This window comes from Haemaphysalis longicornis, unplaced genomic scaffold, assembly GCF_048455015.1.
Source record: "Haemaphysalis longicornis isolate Haplotype H1 unplaced genomic scaffold, Haemaphysalis longicornis Haplotype H1 scaffold_2, whole genome shotgun sequence".
In the NCBI taxonomy this organism is placed as follows: Eukaryota; Metazoa; Arthropoda; class Arachnida; order Ixodida; family Ixodidae; genus Haemaphysalis; species Haemaphysalis longicornis.
In genome coordinates this window covers 13297256-13321627 of record NW_027526295.1, presented here as the reverse complement: position 1 = coordinate 13321627, position 24372 = coordinate 13297256, and the positions used below count along the sequence as shown (strand labels likewise).

The 24372-nt window shown below is 50.4% G+C and overlaps 1 protein-coding gene across 1 annotated transcript in view; it reads left to right on the top strand.

Annotated features, from left to right (window-relative positions):
* LOC144167833 (neprilysin-3-like) overlaps positions 1 to 21648 on the top strand; it is a 193218-nt gene extending 171570 nt beyond the window's left edge. Inside the window, exons 8-9 of the mRNA XM_077696993.1 lie at positions 6565 to 6958; positions 20486 to 21648. Coding sequence (XP_077553119.1) covers positions 6565 to 6958; positions 20486 to 21535 — 1444 coding nt within the window. The 3' untranslated portion in view covers positions 21536 to 21648. The remainder of the gene's footprint in view (positions 1 to 6564; positions 6959 to 20485) is intronic.
* The last annotated feature ends 2724 nt before the right edge of the window (positions 21649 to 24372 follow it).

The window sequence follows — 24372 nt, the reverse complement described above, 5'->3', positions numbered from 1 at the left end:
TATGACCCGGAAGGATGGGCCTCCATCTATTACCCAGACTATTTCGCAGCGAAGCACCATTTTGATTCCTCTTCCTCTTCCAGCCACCGAAGCGTGCGGATGCGGAATCATGAGCTCCCTTGGAGCGGCGTTTGCGGCTCAGTCTGGCCGCGGTAACAGGATTGAAGTGAACGGCGATGACGGGTACCAAGTTATTTTGCCCCAACTGCCGACAGGACGTATCGTGTTGAATACGGTGTTTCTTCACGGGCACGTGAAAGCCAGACCGTTCCGCGTCGAGGACTTCAGAGACATGCTCGCGCGTGTTGGTATGCCCTCCGACGTGATAGCATTGGGGGCGTACCAGATCAACCACGTGTGGGCGGTGACCTTCAAAAGTGCCGAGGCTACAAAGAAGATGCTGGCGGCAGGCGAGCAGGAAGTGAAGGGACGCCGGTGCCTCGTCGTGGATCCGCAGGACCAGCAGGTGAGGCGTAAGCTTCACTGGCTGCTGCACGGCGTTGAAGACGAGGACGTACGTTCCACCAAGGAAAGATGACGCGTGCATGGAGTGCAGGACAAGGGGTGCACGACGCGGGCGGTAACGCTGAAGCTCAAGGCCGGGTTGACGGTGGAAGATTTGCCGCATCAAATCAGGGTCGCAGGCGAGTTGGCCCTCTTGGTGGCGCCAGGCAGGCCCATGCAATGTTTGCGCTGCCAAGGGACTGGTCACGTTCGCCGTGACTGCAGGTGCCTCGCTGCTCGAAATGCCGTCGGTTGGGCCATGCAGACGCGGATTGCGTCCGCACTTACGCCAACGTGACGGGGCCTGCGGGTAGAGAAGAGTTTTCAGAGCACTTGATGGACGTGGCCGAGGCGGAAGCAGCAGCACAAGGCACGGGAAACCTGGAAAAGGTGGAGGCGAACCCTGCAAGTCCGTCCCAAGACACGGAGCCAAAGAACCAGGAGGAGGCGGCAGCGTGTGTTACTGCGATTCCAGTGGACGGTTTAGAAAACCGACAGCCCACTGAAGTCGAGCCCGAATCAAGTGAGGATGAGACGATGGAGGCGGGCGGGCAAGCAAGCGCTGGGAACAACGGCAAGCGCGACCTTGACAAGACGGACGAGGGAGAGGAAGATGAAGCCATGGCCACCAGCGAAGAGCCGCCGCTGAAAACTAACCCGGGGCGACGCTCTTCCTCTGTGAAACCGCGTCCCAGCGTCGTGAAGAGACGCGGACGCCCAGGAACGCCGGAAACGCAGCAACCGGCACCAGCGACGTCGTCGACGCAGCAGCGACCCCCTGTCTCCACGGCGGAGGAGGGCAGCGTCTAGCAAAACGCGGACGCGAAAGGGCGAGCACCATGCTGGCGGTCTCTAATATTTAAAGGGAGGCGAAATGGAAGGGTCCCTGAATGTAGTAACATTAAACGTCCGGGGTCTGGCTTCAAAGCGAAAACAAAGCCAGGTATATCGCCTTTTAATAGATCAGGACATCGATGTGCTAGCAGTTCAAGAGACGAAGGTGGACGGAGAGGAAGAGACCGCGGGCATGGTGCGCCGTTTCACGTCGAGTTACTACGCTTCTGTAAGTCATGCTGTGGGGACGTCGGCGGGTTGTGTGTTGCTCGTAAAGACGTTGCCGGGCCTGGAAATGCAAGCGGTCACAGCATGTCTTTCTGGCCGCTTTGTTGTGGGCGATTGCCAGTGCAACTCTGTCGAGTACAGAATTATTTCTGTGTACGCGCCAAATGCATTGGAGGCCAGGTTAGATTTTTTTGATAGCCTCAAGCAACCCTTAAACACCAAAAGGCGGCTTATGTTATTGGGGGATTTTAACTGTGTACTGTCGAGCCGTGATAAAACAAGCGAAACCACCTACAGAGACGCTAGCACTAGTCTGCTAGCTGAGATAGTAGACGAATTCGGCTTGATTGATGTCGGGGTATGCCTTGAGGGTACGAGAGACGTGAGATTCACACATTTTCAGGGGTGCAGCCACGCACGGCTATATGGGTTTTATTTTTCGCTAAATTTAATCCAACAACGTCATGGCTATGATGTACAGCCGATTTCTTTCTCGGACCACTGTTTGGTTAAATGCACACTGGGGAGGAAAAACAGAACACCCTTTTGTCGTGGGATCCGTGGAGACTGAATGAAAAGCTGTCACATGACGAAATGCTCATGGGTTTTGTAGTAGAAAAAATTACGGAAATAGCTGAAGGCCGCAACGGTAAAATCGGGGAGAAGTGGGAGGTGTATAAGGAAGACGTTAAAATAAAAGCCATAGAAAGGTCTAGCTGCATAAAATAGGAGGAAAAAAGAAAAGAAAACCTTTTGCGAGCGAACCTACAAAAGTAGATTGCGTTGGAGAACAAAAATCCAGGAATGTTCAAAGGAGACATAGGGCAGATTAAGCACAAACTCAAAGGCATTGATCAAGACCGCTATCGCGGAGCGCTTGTACGCGCGAGGGCGGAACATTGGACGTTCGGGGAGGCACCCACAAAACGGGCGTTGGGAATAGAAAAGACGCAAGCCCGGCGGAATATGACTAAAGAAATAGAAACCAACGGTTATGTAACTTCGGAAAAAGGGGAAGTGGAACGCGCATTTTTCGATTACTATAAGGCACTGTTCGCTTTCAGAGAAACCGACTTAGAAAAATACAAGCGAGATTTTATCGGTGCGTTGCCACGCTTGGATGACGAAACAAAGGAATGGCTCGAACAACCCTTCTCGGCCGAGGAAGTTGAGTATGCCATCGAAAACCTGAATCCGGGCAAGTCACCAGGTCCTGATGGGCTTAGTGCGGCGTTCTATAAACATCTGAAATCTTTGATATCTCCTGTTCTTGCCGACATGTACAATCAAGGCTACGAAATTGAAGCGCTTTCGCCATTTTTTTTCTACCTTCCATACAATACTAATTCCGAAAAGAGACGACAGGCAAAAATTACGGGATGTTAAAGCATACCGACCAGTCTCGCTGACAAACGTTGATTACAAACTTTTTATGAAGGTTCTGGGAAAAAGGTTACAAATGGTAATCCAGAAAATTGTAGGTCCACATGAGACGTGTGGCATCAGGGATCGTAACATATTTACGAATATCCACAAGGCGAGGTGCGTACTAGAATGTTGCGATGCAATGGGCTCGGGCGTGGCGATTCTCCAGCTCGACCTGGAGAAAGCCTTTGACTGCGTCTCCCACAAGATCCTCTTTTATGTTTTAGAACACATCAACCTTGGTTCTGTCATTGTACGGGGAGTGGCGATGGCGTACCGGAACTGCACTACACGGTTGATAGTGAATAAGGAATAGGGAGCGGTCATCGAGGTGCACGTTCGGTGCGCCAGGGCTGCCCCCTAAGCCCTTTATTGTTTTGTGTATACATAGAAGCGCTGTGCCTGAGCATCATTCATAATGCTAAAATAAGCGGATTTAAATTACAGGAGACAGAGGTCAAACTTCTCGCCTATGCTGACGACATTGCCGTTGTTTGCTCGAACAAAGAAAGCGTGATGTTCGCCATGGAAATAGTGAAGCATTTTGGGCAGGTCACGGGGAGTCTGGTAAATTGGGGAATATGCCTGGGGTTTTCGCACGGTGAATGGATGTCAACGCCAGCGATCTTTGCTAATGTAGCTTGGGTAACCACCCCAGTAAAGTACTTGGGAACCCCTCTGGAATACTATCGCGACAGTGAGCCCTACTGGCGGGGGCAGGTGCAATCACTGAAAGAGAAAGCGGAAAAAAATGAAAGCAACTGGGCTGTCAGTGTTCGCGAGAGCCACGACTTGTAATCTTTTCTTCGTGGCAAAGCTTTCGTTCGTTATGCAAGTGCTGCATTGCTCGCGTTTGAATGTCCAGAAGCTGCATCGCGTATTTGCTGTTTTTGTGTGGGGGTCCACGAGGGAAAGGAGCAGTACGACGAATTTGTTTCGGCGAATCCGTGACGGCGGATTAGGACTGACTCATCTGTTTGTACGGCAACTCGTAAATCGATTTTTGTTTCTACGCGATGTACAAGACCCTTTTCTACGCACTGTAATGCAAGTTCGGTTAACGCGTGCTTTGCCAGAATTTGTGGTTTCTTCAAGTTGCATGCCAGGTGGTGTCCATGGATATTTTAAAGAAATTGTTTTGCCATTCCAATTTTTATCTACGCGTTTTTCGATGCAATATCTGCCCAATGTAACTAGGAAAAAATTATATAAGGATGTATGTGACGTAGTCTTCCCAGTGCCACTGTATAGAGCTCTGTACAGCAATGGTCCAGGACAAGATGTGTTAGAAAGAGTCAAGCGAATGGAAGTGTCACCTGGGGCCAAGACTTTCTTTTTTAAATTGCACACGGGTACACTTTCAGTCGCTACTTGGATGAATGAAAGGGGGCTCTCGGTTCCATGGGGAACCGACGGCCCCATTTGCAAACAACCCGAAACTCTGTAGCATGTTTTTCTTCATTGTTGGGCCGCAGTGTTCCTTTGGGATGTCCTCCAACGGTCACACCAGAAAGATTTTCCGCTTAGCCCACTCGGTATTCGTTTTTCGTGCATTGATAGAGAGGACGGTTTACCATTTGACAGTGTCATGTTGTTAGGTCTGCATAGCATTTGGCGTTCGCGCATGGCTTGGCTGCATTGCGATGTCGACGCGCGAACAACGAGACAGTATTTTAGGGAAAGTGTGTCACAGTTTGTTGAAGTTCAGAGAGCGAAGAACTCTCCACCAGAGTGGTTGTCTAAAATTGAACCCCTAACTACGCTTAGGGAATTTTAAATGACAACACCGGTCCTGGGGGGCATGGCGGTATTACTGTGATTTTTTTCTTTGTCATTGTACCTGGTACCTTGCGTTGCTGTCCGAGATGGGCAATAAAGAAAAAAAAAGGGCAGTGGCACAGTGCTCTCGCGCGTCGCGCCCGTGCGCTGCACGTTGCGGGTTCAATTCCCGGTGGGTTCGGGTTTTTTTTTTTTTTTTTGTGTGTGTGTGTGTGTGAGCGGTTTTTTAAGGGGCATGGTTTGCGCATCCAGTTTGGGAATCGCGTGATTTTGAGAAGCAACTACCTTTGCAATGAAATATTTCCTTCGAAACAGCGAGTGGCGTCTTGAGCCACAACAATTAATTTCCCTTTTCTTAATCGCACCGTGTTTCTCGTAAATGCGGTATCATGGTGCAGAGTAAGGCCTTCTCCATTAGAGGAGGTTAAATTTCTGCTGACGTACGCACTAATTTATATGCATATTTTGCATGCCACAGAGGTCTTTTCGCCGGGGGGTTAACATCCATATTATTACTGGCGCGGCAGCAGCGCACAGCTCTTTTTTCTTTGTCCGTGATCTAAAAACAAGTTGAGGAGTACATACAGTAGAAGCAGAGCACACGCCAGTACGCACGAATGGCTTCAGTCATGCTGCGGCAACACGATACTCCAAGTTTGACTAGAGAAAGAAAGAGATCCCCAGCGGAGAGGCGAGGCGGCGGAGTCGGCCGTCGCGGGGCCGTCGGTGTGGGACGTCGCGCGGCCGTCGGTGCGGTGACTAGCGCGTCGGGCAACATCGCGCAGACACCGACACCTCGCCGATTTCTCGCCGACGCCGACGGTTGGGCAACGGTCGGCGTCGGCTTGGTGTGACATGGCCGCCGACAGCTCGCCGACACGGTGTTGGTCGACCAAATCGGCCGATGGTCGGGCTAGTGTGACCGCGCCTTAAAGAATACGAGAAAGCCGCGCCGCCTACCCACCCGCCGGTGTGAGCGGGCACCTGTGCGCGGGGAACGCTGGGTAACCATTCGGCGCGCCATCTACACTGTGGTCCGTTAGCGAAAACCTCCCTGCCCCTCCGCAGCCGCGTTAAGAGTTTCTTGTCGCGCTCGCCAGGAAGGAACCGTCGGCTGGTAGAAATAGGAAGCTTTCCTCATAAATCTGCTGCTTAGAGCCGTCTAATCTGACCACTGCTGCCGCATGAACTCCAGAGCAGCAGTCACGGAAGGAGTCGGGTTGCTCTTCGAGCGGCTCGTCACTGTCCGGGTGGCTGCGGTGTCACTGGCTGCTCGTCTGCACTGGGGTGGGTTCCCGGCTTGGGGACCATCCCGCCGTAATGAGTCGGCCAAGCGAAAAGCTACGCGCTGAAGTGCTGCGCAGACGGCCCAGCGAGGAAACCGCAAAGAGCGGTGAAGATGGACTTGCGTTAACAAGGCGTCGTTTAGTCGCTGTCCTTTGTGGCCACTTCTGCCAAAATGCCTGCCAAATTTCTCTCCATCGTCCGCCGTAGATTTGTAATTCCGAGCCGCTCTCCGGTGTACTTTTGATCTTCCTTGCTTTCTCTCTACTCCGCCGCCAGGGGCCGATAGGTAGAGACGACATTGCCCCAACACTTTCCTCGTCCTCGCTGTCGCGTTCGTAATAGCAGCGTGAGCTTCGTCTGTACCTGGGTTTGTGAAGTTAAAGTCCACCTGCCGGAACGTAATTAACATGCCTAATTGAGATTGTTTCTGTCGTGTGTCCACTTTTTCCAAATCATATTCTCTAACTTTGCGGGGGCTAACGCAATTGTTTTCCATCTACCTTGCAGGCAGCCGGACCCGAAGATGGTCGAGCGTCTGGTGTCGCTGGACAACATGGTGATGACCGTCGCCCTGGGCACGTCATTCCTCGAGCAGCGGCCCAACTTCACCGAAACGTTTGTGCGCTTCGCCGACCTGAACAGCACGGCGACAGAGTTCTTCCCCGGCGGGGCGCTGCTAGACGCCTGCAACCGCGTCCTCAACAGCACGCTCTCCGAAGAGGACGAGCTGGTGGTGACGCAGGGCCCGCACCTGCGCCTGCTCGGACGCCTGCTGTGGGCGGAGCGGGAGTCGGAGACGCTGCGCGGCTACGCAGCACTCATGCTGGCACGCAGCCTCTCCATCGATGCCTCCATCGCGATGAGCAGGACGCAGGTCAACGATGACGGCTTGGCGGTGAGTGCACCCCACCTCTGGGTCAGGTATGGCGAATGTATGGCGAATTCTGTATGGCGAATTCTACGGTAGTCTTCAGGCATGCTGAACTCAAAAATGCTTAGATCCGACTCGCCAGTTTTTCAGAAGCAGTTTTTCAGAAGCCAGTTTTTCAGAAGACTCGCCAGTTTTTCAGAAATCCAGGTCGCTCGACACAAGCGCTGCACAAGCGCACATGCGACGGTTCGTTGACTGGTACGCTAGTGGGAAAATCTAAGGCCACTTGTAGGCAAGACCCGGCTGTGGGCGGGGGAAGAGTTAGCGAAGTCAATATAGGTACTAAGGAAGTAAAATGAAACCTTTACAGTACAGCGTAAAATTAGGGAGCAGGAAGCACTTTTTTTGCGATGGGTGAACGAGCACAGCGGTCAGCAGAACGACCATACATCTGCGAGCGCTTTTGCGTCTAAGAAATGTAATTTCTAGACGTGATATATTTTGGAAATTTTGGCGACGCTTACTGCACGAGCGCTATAAATACAATAAATATTCACCTAAGCTGCTTGAAATGATAAAACTAAATAATACTGTAAACTGGTTGTACATTATATAACTTATATTTCCCACGCTGGTAGTCTTGGCAACTTCTGATTTCCGATGTGTATGTGTGCGTGGTTTCGTGCGCGAAGTCGTGGATGTTTTAGGATTTTGAGGGTTAGGCTTTCCTCGGAGTATTTGAGTAGTGTACCGCGGAAGCGTTTGTAAAATGATATGATTGGTGTGCGTCTACCTGTTCCGGTTTATCGTCAGTTGTATGCAGTAGGTTCAGGAAAAGGTGTTTTAAAAAGAGTGAAACGAATGCCAGTGCGTTCATCCGTTAAACCTTCCTTCTTCAAACTTCATAGCGGCTCGCTACCGGTAAAACCCTGGCTCCAGGAAAAAGGAATATATGTGCACCCATGAACACTGAACTGTCGTTTATGCAAAAAGCTTGAAATAATTGAGCACATCTTTCTGGACTGTTGGGATGCGGTGTTCCAGTGGGACATCTTCCAATGAACCTTGAAAAAAGACCTATCATTAACGCCTAATGGCATTCGCTTTTTGCCACTAAACAATGGTGGAGGGCGTGCCCTGTGATATCTTCATGGCACTTAGTCTGCATTTTATGTGGAAAACTCGCATAGCAGTTCAAAATGCCGGAAAGGATGCTCGCACAGTGCGGGATTGAAAGCGGTATTTATTATGAGTGATGCTGGTAGAACCTGAGTGGTTACCCATTCTGGATGGTCTAGCGCAGTTTAAGATGTTTTAAGTGATCCCCTTCGGCGGAATGGTGGCTGGAGCTACTAATTTGGGTTCTCTGCAGTGCGTTTAGTGCTGTTGCCAAGCAGGTAATAAGGAAAAAAAGGCCTGTGGTCCACTGCTTTCGGGTGCTAGGTATGTGACTTAGCAAGTCGCAAGTTCGAATCCCCAAGGGTACATTATTTTTTTGTAAGTTTCGTTTTCGGCCGATATTTTTATACTGAGTTCACCATTTTTGGGCCGTAGCGTTCACTGCTGCACGAGCGAGTTCGCAGAATGCGCGCAGACAGACGCTGACGCGCTAGTGAGCTCTCCTTGGCGTGCTGTTGCCATAAGCAAACGACTGCTTGCGGGCAGTGGGGCACACGCCAGAATCAGCAGACCCTTGGCTTGGTGCGAACACGCTTTTTACGATACAGGAATGTGTGAAGCAAGCTCCAAATATGGGGGAAAATCGCAGGGCATTTGAGCGTCTGCGGTGACGCGGAGGGCGTTCATCCACTGCGTAGGCCTCGGCTATTGATTGCTACGATTTCAAGCCGTCCTGGGAGGCTTATCTTAGGCACTTTACAGCCGACAACATGGCAGAAGGCGGAATGACGATTATTGAGATATCGAGAATGCCCATCCGACGAGAACGTCGGGTGTCAAGCATGTTGTTTTGTAGAACCGAAGCCGAAACTTGTTTGAATGCTAATTTTGGGCATCGTCCAATCACGGTACACCACCTACCGACGTCACAGCCGTTAGTTGGTGCGGCCTCCGCAGACCGCGCATGGTAATTTGTCTTCTTTCGGGCTTTATAAAATAATTGCCGACTTATCAACCGGATAAACGATTTAAAGTGTGTTAATTTGAGCCAGTCTACGCAAAAACGGGAGCTTGACAAATTTCTTTCAGTGTTCCTTTAATCTCAACATAACATAAACAAACTTTATTAGTTAGAGCGGACACGTCGATCGGCTTGGGGAATGAAGGAAGTTGGGCGGGAGGTTTAAAGGTTACATCTTAGGTCGACGCCTGAGGAGCGCTCGAACTCCCACAGAGAACGAAGCGTCTGCCGTGAAGTAGCAGGTTGCAGGGGCGTTGTCCAGTCTTCAAGCTGCTGGACTCCGGGGAGGGTGGAGGGGAGACACTTTATTCGAAGCGTTTGGAGGCCGGGGCACTCCCAAAACATGTGGTGTACAGTGGGCGTGGCTCCTGTGGAGCAGGAGGTGAAGGCAACAGCGTCCAAGGTTGCTGATGCTGGACGACGGGCTGGAGACGTTTTGGCACATAGGCACGCCTTTTGGCCAGCACATCATCGGTGAAGGCGGCACGAGCCTGTGCCTTGTGCAGGAGCTCTTGTGCACCACAGGGCAATCCAACGGGCAAAATAGCGGGGTCGGGTGGAACCAAATTCCACAGCGACTGCTTGGACGCGTGCCTGGCTGCAGCATTGGCTTCTGAGGGGTCGGGGACGTATTGTGCGAATGGAACGTGTAACGCCGGGTTGGAGCGGAGTTGAACGTGCTCGCTCGCGCAAGCGTAAGCGGGGTCGCTGCGGATCCCGCCTACGTGTCGCGGTACCCAATCTACCCGAGTGACTTCATTGCGTGTGTTCAGCAGCCTGCAACAGATAGTCTTGATAAGATCGCAGGTGGTTCCGACGTATGGGGTCTATCCAAGTCGATCGAGAGCTTCGTGGCTGTGCGTGAATAGTGTAAATTGGTGGTTGTCACCGGCGCTGTAAGTTGTCTCAATATGCTCCACAGTGCGAATTACTGTTTCGAGGCGCGTACGACACGGGCTAGGCGAGCGAAGAAACTGAATTGTGCGGGACGTGGGCATTGGGCAGCCAATACACGAGAGTGACGCGCGCAATGTTGTCTTATTCAGGACCCCTGTAGTTAAGATGGCGCCGCTTTGGAGGTCAGCGCGTGCAGCAGCGGCTGCGCGCTCATAGTGATTATGGTTACGGCCGCGGAAGCGAGAAAGAGGCTTTGGCACACGAACCAAGATGTCTTCCCAAGGGGCTCTAACAGGCGGTAGTTGCTGGGAAAGCGAGGCGGTCAGACCGGAAGCCAAGTTTTGCACAAGCTGCCCTGCGCTGGTTGCCGCGCGTCTCCTGTTGTGGCCTCCGGCCTTGTACCTTGTAATAGCGCGGAGTGGGGGCAGCTCTGAATGGCGGTGGAATTCTTCCGCGGGGATAAGCCGAGATAAACCAGTAATTACCCTCAGCCTTTCGTGCTGTAATGTCTCCAGTCGGTCAAATTGTGTCTTCGTAAGGGGAAAGCATGGAGCGCCTTAGCACGCCGTGGAAACCAGCAGGGCCTGCGTAAGTGTGCGCAGGACCTGCGCAGTTGCCCCGCCGAAGCGGCCTCTAATTCTCTTAATGATATGAAGCTGCTGCATCCAAACATATGGGATCTCACGGATCCGCTCGCTGGCCCATCCGTATTCGTGGAGTGGCACGCCAAGTATCCGAGGCAACCTGTCGGCAGCACCCTCGATGGGTTGACCATTCAGCGTTAATTGTACTTGTGCGTGCCCGCCAATGACGAGGTATTTTGTCTTTTCAGGATACGGACTCATTCCAGTCGGGGGAAGGCGCCTGTCAGTAGATCAAGTCCTAGATTAATTGAGTCAATTACGTGCTGTGTTGAGCGTAGTACATAGGGGGTCAACCGAAACGGTGATGCCATCGTCATACATGGTATGCTGCAGGCGTGGAATATTGCGAAGTTCTTCTGCCATTTTTCGCATCACTAGGTTAAACAGTGTAGGCGAGAGGATGGCTCCTTGCGGTACACCACTGGTATTGGTGAAGATGCGGGAATGGTTTAGGTCAATTCGAATTTCAAGAGTGCGGCCATCCAAAAAGCTCTTAACGAAATTAATCATGCGCGCACCCGTACCACAGCCACGGAGAGCTTTGGCAATGGCGCTGTGTCGGACGGTATTGAAAGCCTTCTTGAGGTCGACTGCAACGATCACGCCGGGGATCTTTGTTCCATGTCGGCGCCTCTTGCCGGTCAAGTTACGAAGGGGCAGCAGGACGTCGTGGGTGCAATGACTAGGGCGAAACCCAGTTTGCTCTGCGTCGTATCACGGCTCTGCTCCTGCGTGCTCAATAATGTAGGTTCACTACGTGAGAACCATGCACTGAAGTAGCTTTCAAAGTTCTGAAGTCAGGGAGATAGGCCGTATGTTGATATTTTTCATACTTTTTCCTGCCTTAGGAATTGGCTAAACCACGGAGTGCTTCCAGTCGACTAGCAGCTCACCGGACATCCACACAGCGTGTAGTTTCAACAACAGCTGCATTTTGGCGTCTTCATCCACGTTCTGAAACATGCGCCGTGTTATGCCATCTTTGGCAGGGGCGCTGTTCACTATGACCACCTCCAGCGCTATTGCCATTTTTTGTCGAGTAAACGGCGCATTTTGGCCATCATCATTCTCTGGTGGTTTCCGTTGATAGATAGCCAGGACGGAATAATTTTGGGTCGCGAGAAAAACGTGCCAGCCACCTCTTTCTGGAATTCTTCAGAGGAGAATGCTGGTTGTCAGATAAATGTTGCGTCTCGTATGCGCGGCTTTGTACTTACCCGTCAGGGTACGAAATGTGTGCCAAAACTCGTTTGAACCAGTCTTTTCACTGTAGAAGGCAGAGTGGTCGAGCCACCGCAATTATGCAAGTCGTTTGGCGGACTGTCGAACTTGAGCCGCCTTTTTTTGTACCCTAAGAAGGTCTTTAAAGCGCCTTCCATTGTTCAGGTACTGAATGTATAGTTGTTCCCTCGTATTCCGGAGGTTGAAAAGGTGTTTCTCCGGTTCACTCACTTCGATTTCGCGCCCTTCAACTGTTCATCTGCGCGCTTCAAGTTTTCAGTGATAAGAAGACGGCTTTCATACTCTTCCATAGCAGCACGGAAGGAATCCCAATCGACTGCTTGTATAGTAGGCTTGGGCTGTCTGAGGCTTCGAGAGCTCATAGGATCTGCTCCGCAGCGCCACTTTTACGAGGGCATGGTCTGCCCATGTGAGACCCACTCTTGGTGGTGTGCATTGACGTCTCCTGTCGCAGGAGGGGGTCTTCTCTGTACTGCCTTTTTATATCGAGCGTCCACTGGTGACCGGCTTTGCCCCCTTGAGAACCGCGGCGCTAGCAGCTGGGCTCAGGACGCGCGTAGTACGATGCAAGGAGCACATTCTTTCTTCCTATGGATAGACGTACAACCACGGTCTCTTGGCAGCCACTTAGCGCGTGCGGAATATCTTGGCGCGCAAACACAGCTGCTTGTGCCTCCTCCTTGTTCGATTCATGCTGGGTTCTGGGCAGTCGATGTTCAGCGGTTGATTGGAAATAGCCCTTGTATCCGAAAATGTCAGGTGTATCTCCCCGAGTCTCTAGCAACAGGAGCGCGATAGGCCTACCGACACACCCAAAGAGCTCATTGAGCTCATTGAGCAACAATATCAGATGTTGCATTAGCTTTGCTGAGTTACGATAGCAATTGACACATTGCAACGCAGTTCTTAATGGGAAGTTGTGATAGTTGTTTGTGAATTAGTGAGCGCTACGTGACGCAATGTGCCCAATTACAGCCCCGATCTCCATTCGAGGATTTCGCTGTTCAAACGTGACGGACCATGAACACGTCCGAGGACTCGCGATTTAGGCACGGCCTGTGTACCTATCAAAGGGCGTGGTCTGCGAAGGATAGGCGTGCTACATTCGATCGCATGACGACACACTACTGAAATCGAAGGTTCGACAAAATCTTGTCTGGTCCGGTAAAAGATTCATATTATTTATTATTATTTCAAAACAACCCTAAAGGCCCTCCGGTGGAGGGTATTACATAGGGTATACGTCTAAACACAATAGTGAAACGATAAATCAAAATTTCATTAAAACAAAACACAATAACAAAAAGAGCAAAGGAAAAGGACAGTGCATCATTTTTGGGGACTTCAATTTTCCAGACATAACATGTGCAACATTACCAACCCGCATTGCACATTCTGAGTCCCATGCATTTGTCCACTGTTGCCACGATTTCAGCCTAACCCAATTAGTATCAGGCCCAACCAGAAGGTCTACACATTGTTCAAATATTCTTGACTTGATCGTAACTAACAATCCAGATATATGTTCCGAAATAACTCATATCGATGGTTTATCGGATCATGACGTTCTAACCGGTCGCTTCATTATGTCCCCCATCAAAAGGCAAATAAACAGCAAACAGATCACGTGCTACAAAAGAGCTAACTTTGATCGCCTTAACCATGAACTATCGCTTTTAGGAGTAGAATTTCTTAGTGTCAATTTGTTGCACACAGTGGAAGAAAACTGGTTGTTACTTAAAAACGCACTTATTAATCTCATAGATAAATACATCCCTGTAATCTCCATAGAAAGCGATAGCACTGCTCCCTGGTACTCACACAAACTTCGTCGCCTAAATAACAAGAAAAAAAGATTGTTCAGGCAAGCTGACAAAAATAAATCATCTGAATCCTGGCAACGGTATAAAGCATGCGACAAACGAATATCAAAGATTAATCAAATCCACCCGCAGAAAATTCTATAAACATGATTTATCATCGATGTTAACAACAAACTCTCGACGCTTTTGGCGTGTCATTTATCCCTAGCATATTCCTGACATCGTCCTTAGCGATCAAAACGGCACAGCAATAACTGGAACAGATTGTTCCGAACTACTCAACGAAACATTTTCATCGGTATTCACGCGTGAATGTTTAGAACCATTGGCCACCATCACCACTAACATTGTCTCTTCTATGTCAGAAATAATAATTACTGATTCTGGAATTTATTCTCTCCTTACTAATCTCAAGAGTTCATCTTCAGCGGACAATACAGGCCTAAACAAAGCAATTCTAAAAATTTGGCACCAACCACTTTTCCACTATTGTCAGCCTTGTTTTCACAGTACCTATCAACAGGCGTAATACCCAGAGATTGGAAGGTGGCCAAGGTGGTACCATTCTTCAAATCAGGTGATCGCTCTTCACCCCTTAACTATCGACCCATTTCTCTAACAAGCACCATTTGTAAATTTGTGATGAAGTGCCCGTGAAGGAGAAAGAGGGCCGAGGAGCGCGCGGAGCGTGGAGAAGAATCGAATCGGCAAGGGTTCAGCGGACGCATTTGACGCGCTGGGCGAGTGAGCGCGGCCCTGTGATCGCTTTGAGCTAGAAGCCAGGGTCTCAACCGCTGCTGTCGCCGGAGAGCCGTCGGCCTCTGGGCCGGTTACCGAAGTCTGTCTGCTGACCCGTGCCTGGATATGGTGACGCGCTGGGCCAGAGAGCGCGGTTCGGGGAAACACCGGCTCACAACCGCCGCTGGGCCATCGAGCCGTCAACCACAGTGCACGGTCCCTAACGTCCGGCCGCTGTCCCGTGTCCGGACCCGACGTGGCGTGAGACTCCTCAGCGAGCAAGCCGCGCCGAGGTATATCGGCCGATCCCACGCACTTCGTGACGAGACCTCGTTGGACTGCTGCGCATCCTGAACTATGTAGGACGTTTCATCTCTTGCTCTCTTTAGCGAACAGTTTTTTTTGCCTGTTACCGCAGTTAAGGCTCCTTGCTTTGGCCTCGTTTACGGTGAGTGTTTCCGCTACTTTCTCTTAACTTCTGCTCTCCTCTTCCATGCATAAAGCTATCCCTACTTGCGCACGTATTAGTTACCGACTCGTGACTTTCTAGCTGGTCCTAGGCCCATTCGTGACAAAAAGTGGCGAGCCTGCCAGGATACTTAACATCCGCTGAAAGGAGTTGGGAAGCCGCGAACCCGCCTGTAACGTTAGCTAGAAAGCATGGACATTCAGAAGTTAATTGCTGCGGGATCTCAGCTCGGGCTTTCGGGTCAAGAGCTTAGGGCTTGGGTAGAGAGCGAACGAGCTGAGGAGCGTGCCACAAGGGCCGCTGAGAGGGAAGCTAGCGGAGAAGCATCTGAAAGGGAGAAGGAAGCTGCAGAAAGGGCAAAAGAAGCCGCGGAAAGGGAGAAAGAACTGCTACTTTTATGAATCCGACTCCAAGAGGGCGGTGCAAACCCATCGAATCCCGTCGCAGGAAATGACGCTCTTGCCGCCATGAATGCGATCAACCCGCAGAAATTGCTTCCTTTGTTTGACGAGAAGCGCGACGACTTGCACGCGTACTTGCAACGATTTGAACGCGTAGCAACAGGGCAGCAATGGCCGCAAGACAAATGGGCTCTTGCTGTAAGCATGTGCTTAAGTGGAGAGGCGCTTACCATTGTTGGCCGAATGACGAAGGACTCTCTTGACTACGGCAAAGTAAAAAAGGCGTTGCTTCAGCGGTTCCGGTTTACTGCCCAAGGCTATCAGGAAAAATTCACGAGAGCGCGGGCGGAGGATGGTGAAACAGGAAAACAGCTTTCAGCGAGACTCGCCGGTTATTTTGACCATTGGATAGAGATTGCGAACATTCAGAAAACGTTCGAGGCTCTCCGTGACCATATCATCGGGGAACACTTCATCCGCTGCTGCCATCCTAAACTCATGATTTTCTTGAAAGAACGCGAGTGCAAAACGCTGAGCGAACTAGCCAATGCGACGGATCGTTTCCTCCAAGCGCAAAACTTGTCGAACCTCGGGAAGGTCTCCGATGACGCCCGGGATACAACTAAAGTCGCGGCAGACGCCCAAACGAAAGCTTCACCGAAATGCTTTCTGTGCGACCGCCCAGGGCACCGTGCACGAGAGTGCCGTAACTCCTTGAGAGAACCGGCAAGTCGCGCTACGCGTGGTCTCCACGGGCATCAAGCTGAGCACTGCGGACACGGGTTGAGTGGAACAGAGCAGGTTGCCGCTTGTGCCCTCACTGAGCCCCGGGAAGCTCAACCGCAGTGCATCAAGCTCGATGACAAGCACGATGAGAATGCTTGTACCAAGTATTCATGTGGCATCGTAAAAGAACATTCTTGCCTGGCGAAAGGGATGCCAGTGGTGGAAGGGCGATTATTCGGACAGCCTGTCACCGTTTTGCGGGACACGGGTAGTAATACCGTTCTTGTCCAACGCTACTTGGTCGCAGAAACCCAGTTAACGTGAAAAACTACCCGGTTAATGCTCTTGGACGGGAGAGTCAAGAAGCTCCCAGAGGCCCACATATACGTCCAGACCCCGTACTTTGTAGGCGAGGTTACCGCCGCTTGCCTGGACAAGCTAATCTATGATGTCGTGATCGGGAATATTCCAGGTGTGGGGGAATCTCACATGCCAGATCCCGACTGGCCGCTCAAAGGGAAACATGGCCCACGTGTGGCGCTGGCCGCTATAGCCGCTGAGTTGCCCACCGATCGGTTGGCTTCGGCTGTCGCAAATACAGAGAAGGGAAAGGTTACGCCTCTAACTGTGCCTTTAATCAGGTGCGCCGACTTCCCAAGAGAAGAGCTGGCTGAAGAACAATGACGAGACCCGACCCTCCGATGTTGCTTCCGGAAGTTGGGGAAGACGTCTTCATTGGCAAAAGGACAGAGGTACTCGTTTCTTCAATCCAACAACGTTTTATGCTGCCAATGCCAGCTTGCCTCTGGCAGAGAATTTGAACAAGTCGTCGTTCCAAAGAGACTGCGGGAACCAATCCTTCGAGTAGCCCATGAGAGCACCTTGGCGGGGCACCAAGGTGTCCGAAGGACGACCGACCACGTTATGCAAGAGTATTTTTGGCCAGACCTGCGTCGAGACGTACGACACTTTGTCAGAACGTGCGGAACCTGTCCGCATCATGTACGCAAAAGAAAGACGGGACCTTCGGCACTAGCAGGAGACATGCCAACTTGCTGTACCCAAAGTACAGCAAGTTCCAGACCCACCCAGTTCCAGACCCAGAACCTTTCAAGAGCAAAACGTCATCGCGCATGTCCAACGATACATTTACCAAGTCGACGGTCTGACGGCTAGACTGTGAAACCGCGTACAACAACGTAGTCACTCAGTCGCCGCCGTTTCATCACACCCGAATCATCGTTAACAAGTCAGAAGGTCGCCCACATGATGCGTCCAGCCATTACAAGAACACCAAGGTAGGGCAGCGAAAGAATTCTTCCGATACGACAATGAAACGACTACGAGACCACAATGACAATTTCGCGAACTTGGTACAGAGGCGCCTAACGGCTACGCCAGAATCTTAGGATCTAAGAGTCAAGCCACTGACACACTGGTCTGCTTGAAGCCGGTCACTACCGGACTGGCAATGCAGGGGCTGCCAACATGGGTAGGGTTAATCCTCGCCTGCCACCCGTCTTTTGTATATAGTGTGTTCTTCGATTGTTTTTTGACGTCACTTTGTTTCTTTACTAAGTTTGAATTTTTTCTTCTGTAACTTCGTGCGTAGCGCGTTTTAAGTGTTCTATTGTGACTGATCGTGCTGCCGTGAACTGTGGACTTTATCGTGCTTCCCCGGAACTTCTCCGCGCCTCTAAATGACTGTTCTTTTTATAGAATAGTTGTTGCTTCCCAACAACTTTCTTAAACCTGGGGTCATTGTGATGAAGTTCCCGTGAAGGAGAAAGAAGAGAGCCGAGGAGCGCGCGGAGCGTGGAGAAGAATCGAATCGGCAAGGGTTCAGCGGACGCATTTGACGCGCTGGGCGAGTGAGCGCGGCCCTGTGATCGCTTGGAGCTAGAAGCCAGGGTCTCAACCGCTGCTGCCGCCGGAGAGCCGTCGGCCGCTGGGCCGGTTACCGAAGTCTGTCTGCTGGCCCGTGCCTGGATCTGGTGACGCGCTGGGCCAGAGAGCGCGGTTCGGGGCAACACCGGCTCACAACCGCCGCTGGGCCATCGAGCCGTCAACCACAGTGCACGGTCCCTGACGTCCGGCCGCTGTCCCGTGTTCGGACCCGACGTGGCGTGAGACTCCTCAGCGAGCAAGCCGCGCCGCGGTACATCGGCCGATCCCACGCACTTCGTGAGGAGGCCTCGTTGGACTGCTGCGCATCCTGAACTATGTAGGACGTTTCCTCTCTTGCTCTCTTTAGCGAACAGTTTTTTAGCCTGCTACCGCAGTTAACGCTCTTTGCTTTGGCCTCGTTTACGCTGTGTCTTTCCGCTACTTTCTCTTAACTTCTGCTCTCACCTTCCATGCATAAAGCTATCCCTACTTGCGCACGTATTTGTTACCGACTCGTGACTTTCTAGCTGGTCCTAGGCCCATTCATGACAAAATTGTTAGAGCATATTATACATTCGCAAGTCATTAGATACCTCGAAGAATATAACCTCATATTTAAGCATCAGCACGGTTTTCGCAAAAACTATTCATGTGACCCACAACTTGCCGGCTTCATTCACGACATACATTCTTCTATAGATGCCGGAGTCCAAGTAGATGCCATCTTCCTAGATTTTTCAAAAGCATTTGACCGTGTCCCTCATCGTCGGCTTATTCACAAGCTTACTAAATTGAACATTGACCCGACTGTTATCACATGGATGAAATAATTTCTTTCTAACAGAATGCAATTCACATCAGTTAAAAATCACAGCTCATCTCTAGTCCCCGTAACATCTGGTGTACCACAGGGAAGCGTACTTGCGCCTCTACTTTTTCTAATATGTAATAATGATCTACCATACGGCGTTAAATCTAATATTAGAGTTTTTGCGGACGACTGCGTAATATATCGTAATATTCATTCTAACTGTGATCATGACATTCTCCAGTCTGACCTAAACGCTGTAAAGACATGGTGTTCCACCTGGCTAATTCCCCTCAACCTTGCTAAAACAAAATTAATGCCTTTCACTAATCACGCTTTCCGCCAATCAATATCTTACATCTTAAACAACAATCATGTGGAACAGGCTTCTTCCTGCAAATACCTTGGCGTTCACCTAACCACTAACTTGAGGTGGAATGATCACATTAACCATATTCTCGCATCTGCAAATCGTTCTTTTGGCTTTCTGAAACATAACCTCAAACATGCTCCTGAACACTTACGCAAACTGGCATACACAACACTAATACGTCCTAAAATAGAGTATGCTTCAGCCATATGGGATCCTCATCAAACATACCTAATAACTGATTTGGAAGCACTCATAACCGTGCTGCGCGCTTCATTTATTCAGATTATTCACGTCACACCAGTGTAACAGCATTAAAAAATCGCGCCGGGCTTGAAGTCTTATCCCATCGTCGTTTTGTATCTCGTTTAACACTATTTCACAAACTTTACTATCATGCGTCTCTTCATAATGATTTCATGTGTGAACCTTCAGCCATCTTCCCGCTCGTGATCATCCACACAAGGTGAAACGCATCACGTGTCGTTCACTAGCATTTGTTTAATCATTCATACCTCGAACGGCAATAGAATGGAATAATCTGCAATGACACATTGTCATCTAAACAAGTGTGTCGAATTTTTCAGATGCCCTAAACAAGAGTGTGCAGACCTAACGCCATTTCACTGCCCCGTTTGTACATTTGTTTTCCTCGTTATTGCTTATTTTTTTCCGCATGAAGAAACGGTCATCGCCGACCTAATCTTTCTCTGAAAAGGAAAAAAAAAATGCGTTTCGGCTTCCCTAAGGAAGCCTTGTTCACTCTCCCATGACCAGTTGGTCGTGCACTCTCCACACACTACGCCTCTCCCACCAGATATACCACCAAGCGGACCAGAAATTGGGCAACAACAAAACATGCAATTGCAATTGGCTACGAACACGTTACCCAACCCACGTACACTCGAGCCTCTACCTGAACGCGGCCTGGTACCTGCGGGGCAAACGTGACACCCTTGCACCCCTAGGAGAGCTTGCAGCCATTTCAAGCGTGCGGAGTGGTCCTTTTCAGCCCTCCGTCTCCAATCTCTCCCAAGCGTTCCGCCACCAAGTTTGCTCTGACCGTGCTGGCTTGCGTTCAGTTGCGCGTTTTTGACGCAGCTTTAAAGCAAAGCTTTCTCTGTCGCACTGATGGTGTTCGATGTCGCGCCAAAACGCACTGCGTGAAAGCAAAAATTACACAACGTCCTTACAATGACGACGAAAAGAGAACGCACATGAAGCGCCTCAAGAGAGAAACGCTTCCAGATGTCGGAATGGAACCTCGGTTCCTCGCGTCATGAATGTGTTGTCTATCCCTTCCCACACGGTCGAAGCAGTTCGAATTTTGTACTTTCACTCAGGTTGCATGCGAGAGTGGTCCGCGTTCTAACCATCTTTCTCCTTGCTTATTACTATGTTTTTGTGCGCAGGCCTTGCTGCTTTCTGCGATGCGTTGCGGGGTACTCGTGGTGTCGGAGATGACGTTCGTAGCGGGGGACCTGTTCACGCAGTGGTTCTTCCCTGGCGGCCACATTGTCGCAGCGCAGGACTTGGCCGAGCGCATCGTGAACGCCACGCGCTACGGCTTCTACAACCTGAGCTGGATCGACAGGCCGACGCGACAGCAGGCTCTTCTTCGGTTCGCCAGGCTCGACAGAATCATCGCGCGCCCCGAAAACCTGTCGACGCCGGCACAGCTGGACGAGTACTACTCGTTCCTGATGGCAACACCGGAGGGTGGGAGCTACCCGCAGGAGCTGTACTCGATGAAGCGCGCCAGAGCCGCGGCGGCAGTAGAGCTTCTGCAGGCGTCTCGTCCCAAGCTCATGCCTGTCAAACAGGATGTGCCGATGGTTATCGTGAATGCGTTCTACGTGCCCATATACCACATGATAGTGATGCCGCCTGCCATCATGTTTTCCCCTTTCTTCCAGCGAGAGGGCGTACCGGCCGCTCTAAACTACGGCTCCCTGGGCCACGTGCTGGGACACGAGATCACGCACAGCTTCGACGAGGACTTCGGTCTGTACGACGAACGCGGCCGGCGCCACGACTGGTGGTCGCCGCAGTCTCGCGCGAACTTCGGCGAGCGCCTGCACTGCCTCAGGGGCCTGTACAACGACGTGGCGGAAGGTAGGGGAGTCCCCTTCGGCGACACGGCGCTCGAGGAGAACTTTGCCGACTGCGGGGGCATCGTGAAGGCGCTCCGCGCATTCCGCTTCCTGGGACCCCAGCCCTCCGAGAAGCTGGCCAAGCGGGAGTTCACTGCCGAGCAGTTGTTCTTCGTCTCGAGCTGCTACAAGTGGTGCTCGCCGCTGGAGAAGAGACCCGAAGGCGACAGAGAAGGAGTCGTGAAAATTTACTCGCCAATGGACATGCGCTGCAACGTGCCGCTTATGAATATCCCTGAGTTTGCCGCGGCCTTTCAGTGTTCGAGCACGTCACGTATGGCGTCGTACAAACGCTGTGAAGTGCTTTAGTATGATTTAGGACAATTTAATTCAATTTATGGAAGGTTTTGAAGGGTTTGGCTTCCTCTAACGGTAATTGCGTCTATGAAATATTCATTGTGCTTTTATTCATTTATTGTAAACTCTGAGCTTGAATAATTTTGATGAACAGTGATCGCAAGCACTACGGAACGTAATAGAGTGAACTGTGTGCGATAGTATGTGCCATGATGTTAAATAAACAGCCCTTTAAAAAATATGTACAAATTCACAGAATTTTTTATGCTGCTTGTCTTGTGCGCGAGTTCTTTACAGCCAAATATCTGGGCTTTTCTGAATCCTGTCTGAAGATTATGCCCATTTGCGTTATTATAACGACCACAGGTGGAACTTTTGCGAAATCTGAAGCTTTTGGAAATGCACGTTACACGGTTCGCCATTTTCCGCATTTTTTACATTTTTATATTTTTTAGTGTTTTGAAATTCTGTTCGGCCATTTATCCCCATGTACGCTAATATAACGATCGCAAGTGTAACCTACAAATTCTGGATTATTGTGGAAATATACGGTTTGCAGTTGTACGGTTTCTATTTGTATTTTTGTTATTTTTTATTTCTAACTTTGGTTCTACCAATTATCTCTATTTACGGTATTATAACATTTGCATTTAGAACTTTCGCGAAATCTACAATATTGCGGAAATGCAGGGAGATCACGGTTTGCCATTTTCTGTATTTCTTTATATTTTTGTTATTTAGTATTTTTCGAAATTTCGTTCAACTAATTAATCCCATTATAGCTATTAAAGCGATTAAAGGTGGAACATTCGCAAAATTTGGATTGTTGTGTGAGTGTAGGGCGTTTGCCGTAATGTTTTATATATTTCTTATTTTTTAGGGTTTTCAAAATTCCGTTATACCAAACACCTCCATTTACACTATTATAACGATTACATGTGAAACTTTTCGAAATCTGCATTATTGTGGAGATGCCATTTCCCATTTCCCATCATTTTTAAATATTTTTGTTGACAAATTCAGTTCGACTTATTATTTCCGTTTACGCTATTTTAACGATTAAAAATGGAACTTTCGTGAAATTTGCATTATGATGGAATGCAGGGCGTTGCCTGCTTCGCCCTTCTCAGTAATTTTTTTATATTTTTTGTAAGGAGGATTTATTCCAAGGCAGAAGGACTGGGAGACCGCGAAGTCAGCTCACGGAATCAGGAGCACGAAGTCCGCTCTGTCGTATTGACCGAGAGCAAAAGCGAGAAGCAGCTGCTTCTTCCTTCCAAGCGTTCGCGATGCGGCTGCCGTGTATTGTTGTCACTTGACTTCGATGATGATGCTCTACTGTTTCGGCACGTAGCCTCTCATGGCGAGTGGACAGTGCTGCCTATACTCTGGTTCCTCCTTCCTGAATTGCGCTGACGACGGACATCCTTACAATTGCCGCCGGGGAAAAAGAGTGAGTGAGTGAACAACATTAACTGAGCTTCAAATAAAGAATGGTGCCTGCGCGCACCATTCTCCCCTATAATGTGCGCGAGAGTGCCGTCTCCCCGGCAGAATGGACAAGTGTTGTCGTGTTCTGCAGGGTACATTTTAAGTGCAATGCACGTCTTAAGCGACCCTGAACCTCCGTCCACCGGCGATGTCCGCGCACGTGGAGATGGGCGCGCGCAGCCTGGCCGCTGACATAGCACATACCCACGTGGGGGATTGGCCAGGAATCTCCTCGTCTTCCTTATCAACGGGGGGAGATGGGCGCGCGCTGCCTGGCCGCTGACATGGCACATACCCACGTGGGGGATTGGCCAAGAATCGGGCGTGAGAAGGGCTAATGCACCTGCTTAAAGGAGTACTGACACGAAATTTCAAAGCTGAGATCCGCTCTAGCAATCAAGTACAACGACAACACAAATAGGTGTCTGTGAATAAATGCATCTTTCTTTCTTTGCAGTTGTGTGTGTGTGTGTGATCTCTCTTTCGCGAACATTACCGAACCGCGCAAATTCAACTCGTGCATTCGCACTTTCACATTCTTCCCCTCGGGGAAATGCGGGGAATTTTTGTGCAGAAGCGCCGGGTGTGCGAGCGACCCTGCCTGTAAGCGGCGCAATATCGTCTGCTGCCGTCTGCTTAGTTGCTTGTGTGGCTTCGGAAGCCTCGTTCTATGGTGTTTGTATAGGCGGACGATCTCCTTATAACTCTTGAGGGTGTGCGGTTGCTCTTCCTCGGCCCGGCTAGCTAGTTCTCGGGCATAGTGGTCGGTGGTGACGTTGCCTTCCACGAGCGAGTTAGCCGGGACCCACACGAGCTCGGTTACAAGAGCCAGCCTGGCGATCAGGGAGTCGAAATGGTGAGAGGCTTGAGGCGCTGGACGTGTACTACATCACGACCACGGCGTCGCTGGTCGGGTGATGGGGCAACGGGCTCGACAATGTAATTGACAGGGGAGGTGCGTTTGATGACTCGGTAGGGACATTCGTATCGCGAAATGAGCTTACTGCTCAAGCCAGGAGCAATCGTTGGCACCCACAGCCAAACAAGTGATCCGGGTGAGAAGCTTGGTGCAGAGGTCTTTTCGTCATGCTGTGTCTTCTGTCGATGTTGGTCTTCCCTGGTTAGTGAACGTGCCAGTTGGCGACATTCTTCGGCGTGTTTCGCAACGTATGAGATGGCGTGCACTCCGAGTCACCAGGGAGGGCTATAGGAAGTAATGTGTCCAGTGTACAAGAGGGCTCGCGTCAATACAAAAAGAAAAACGGAGAGAAGCCAGTCGTGGCTTGCGTGGCGGTGTTATACGCATATGTAACAAATGGAAGGATGGTGTCCCAATCAGAATGATCAGATGCCACGTA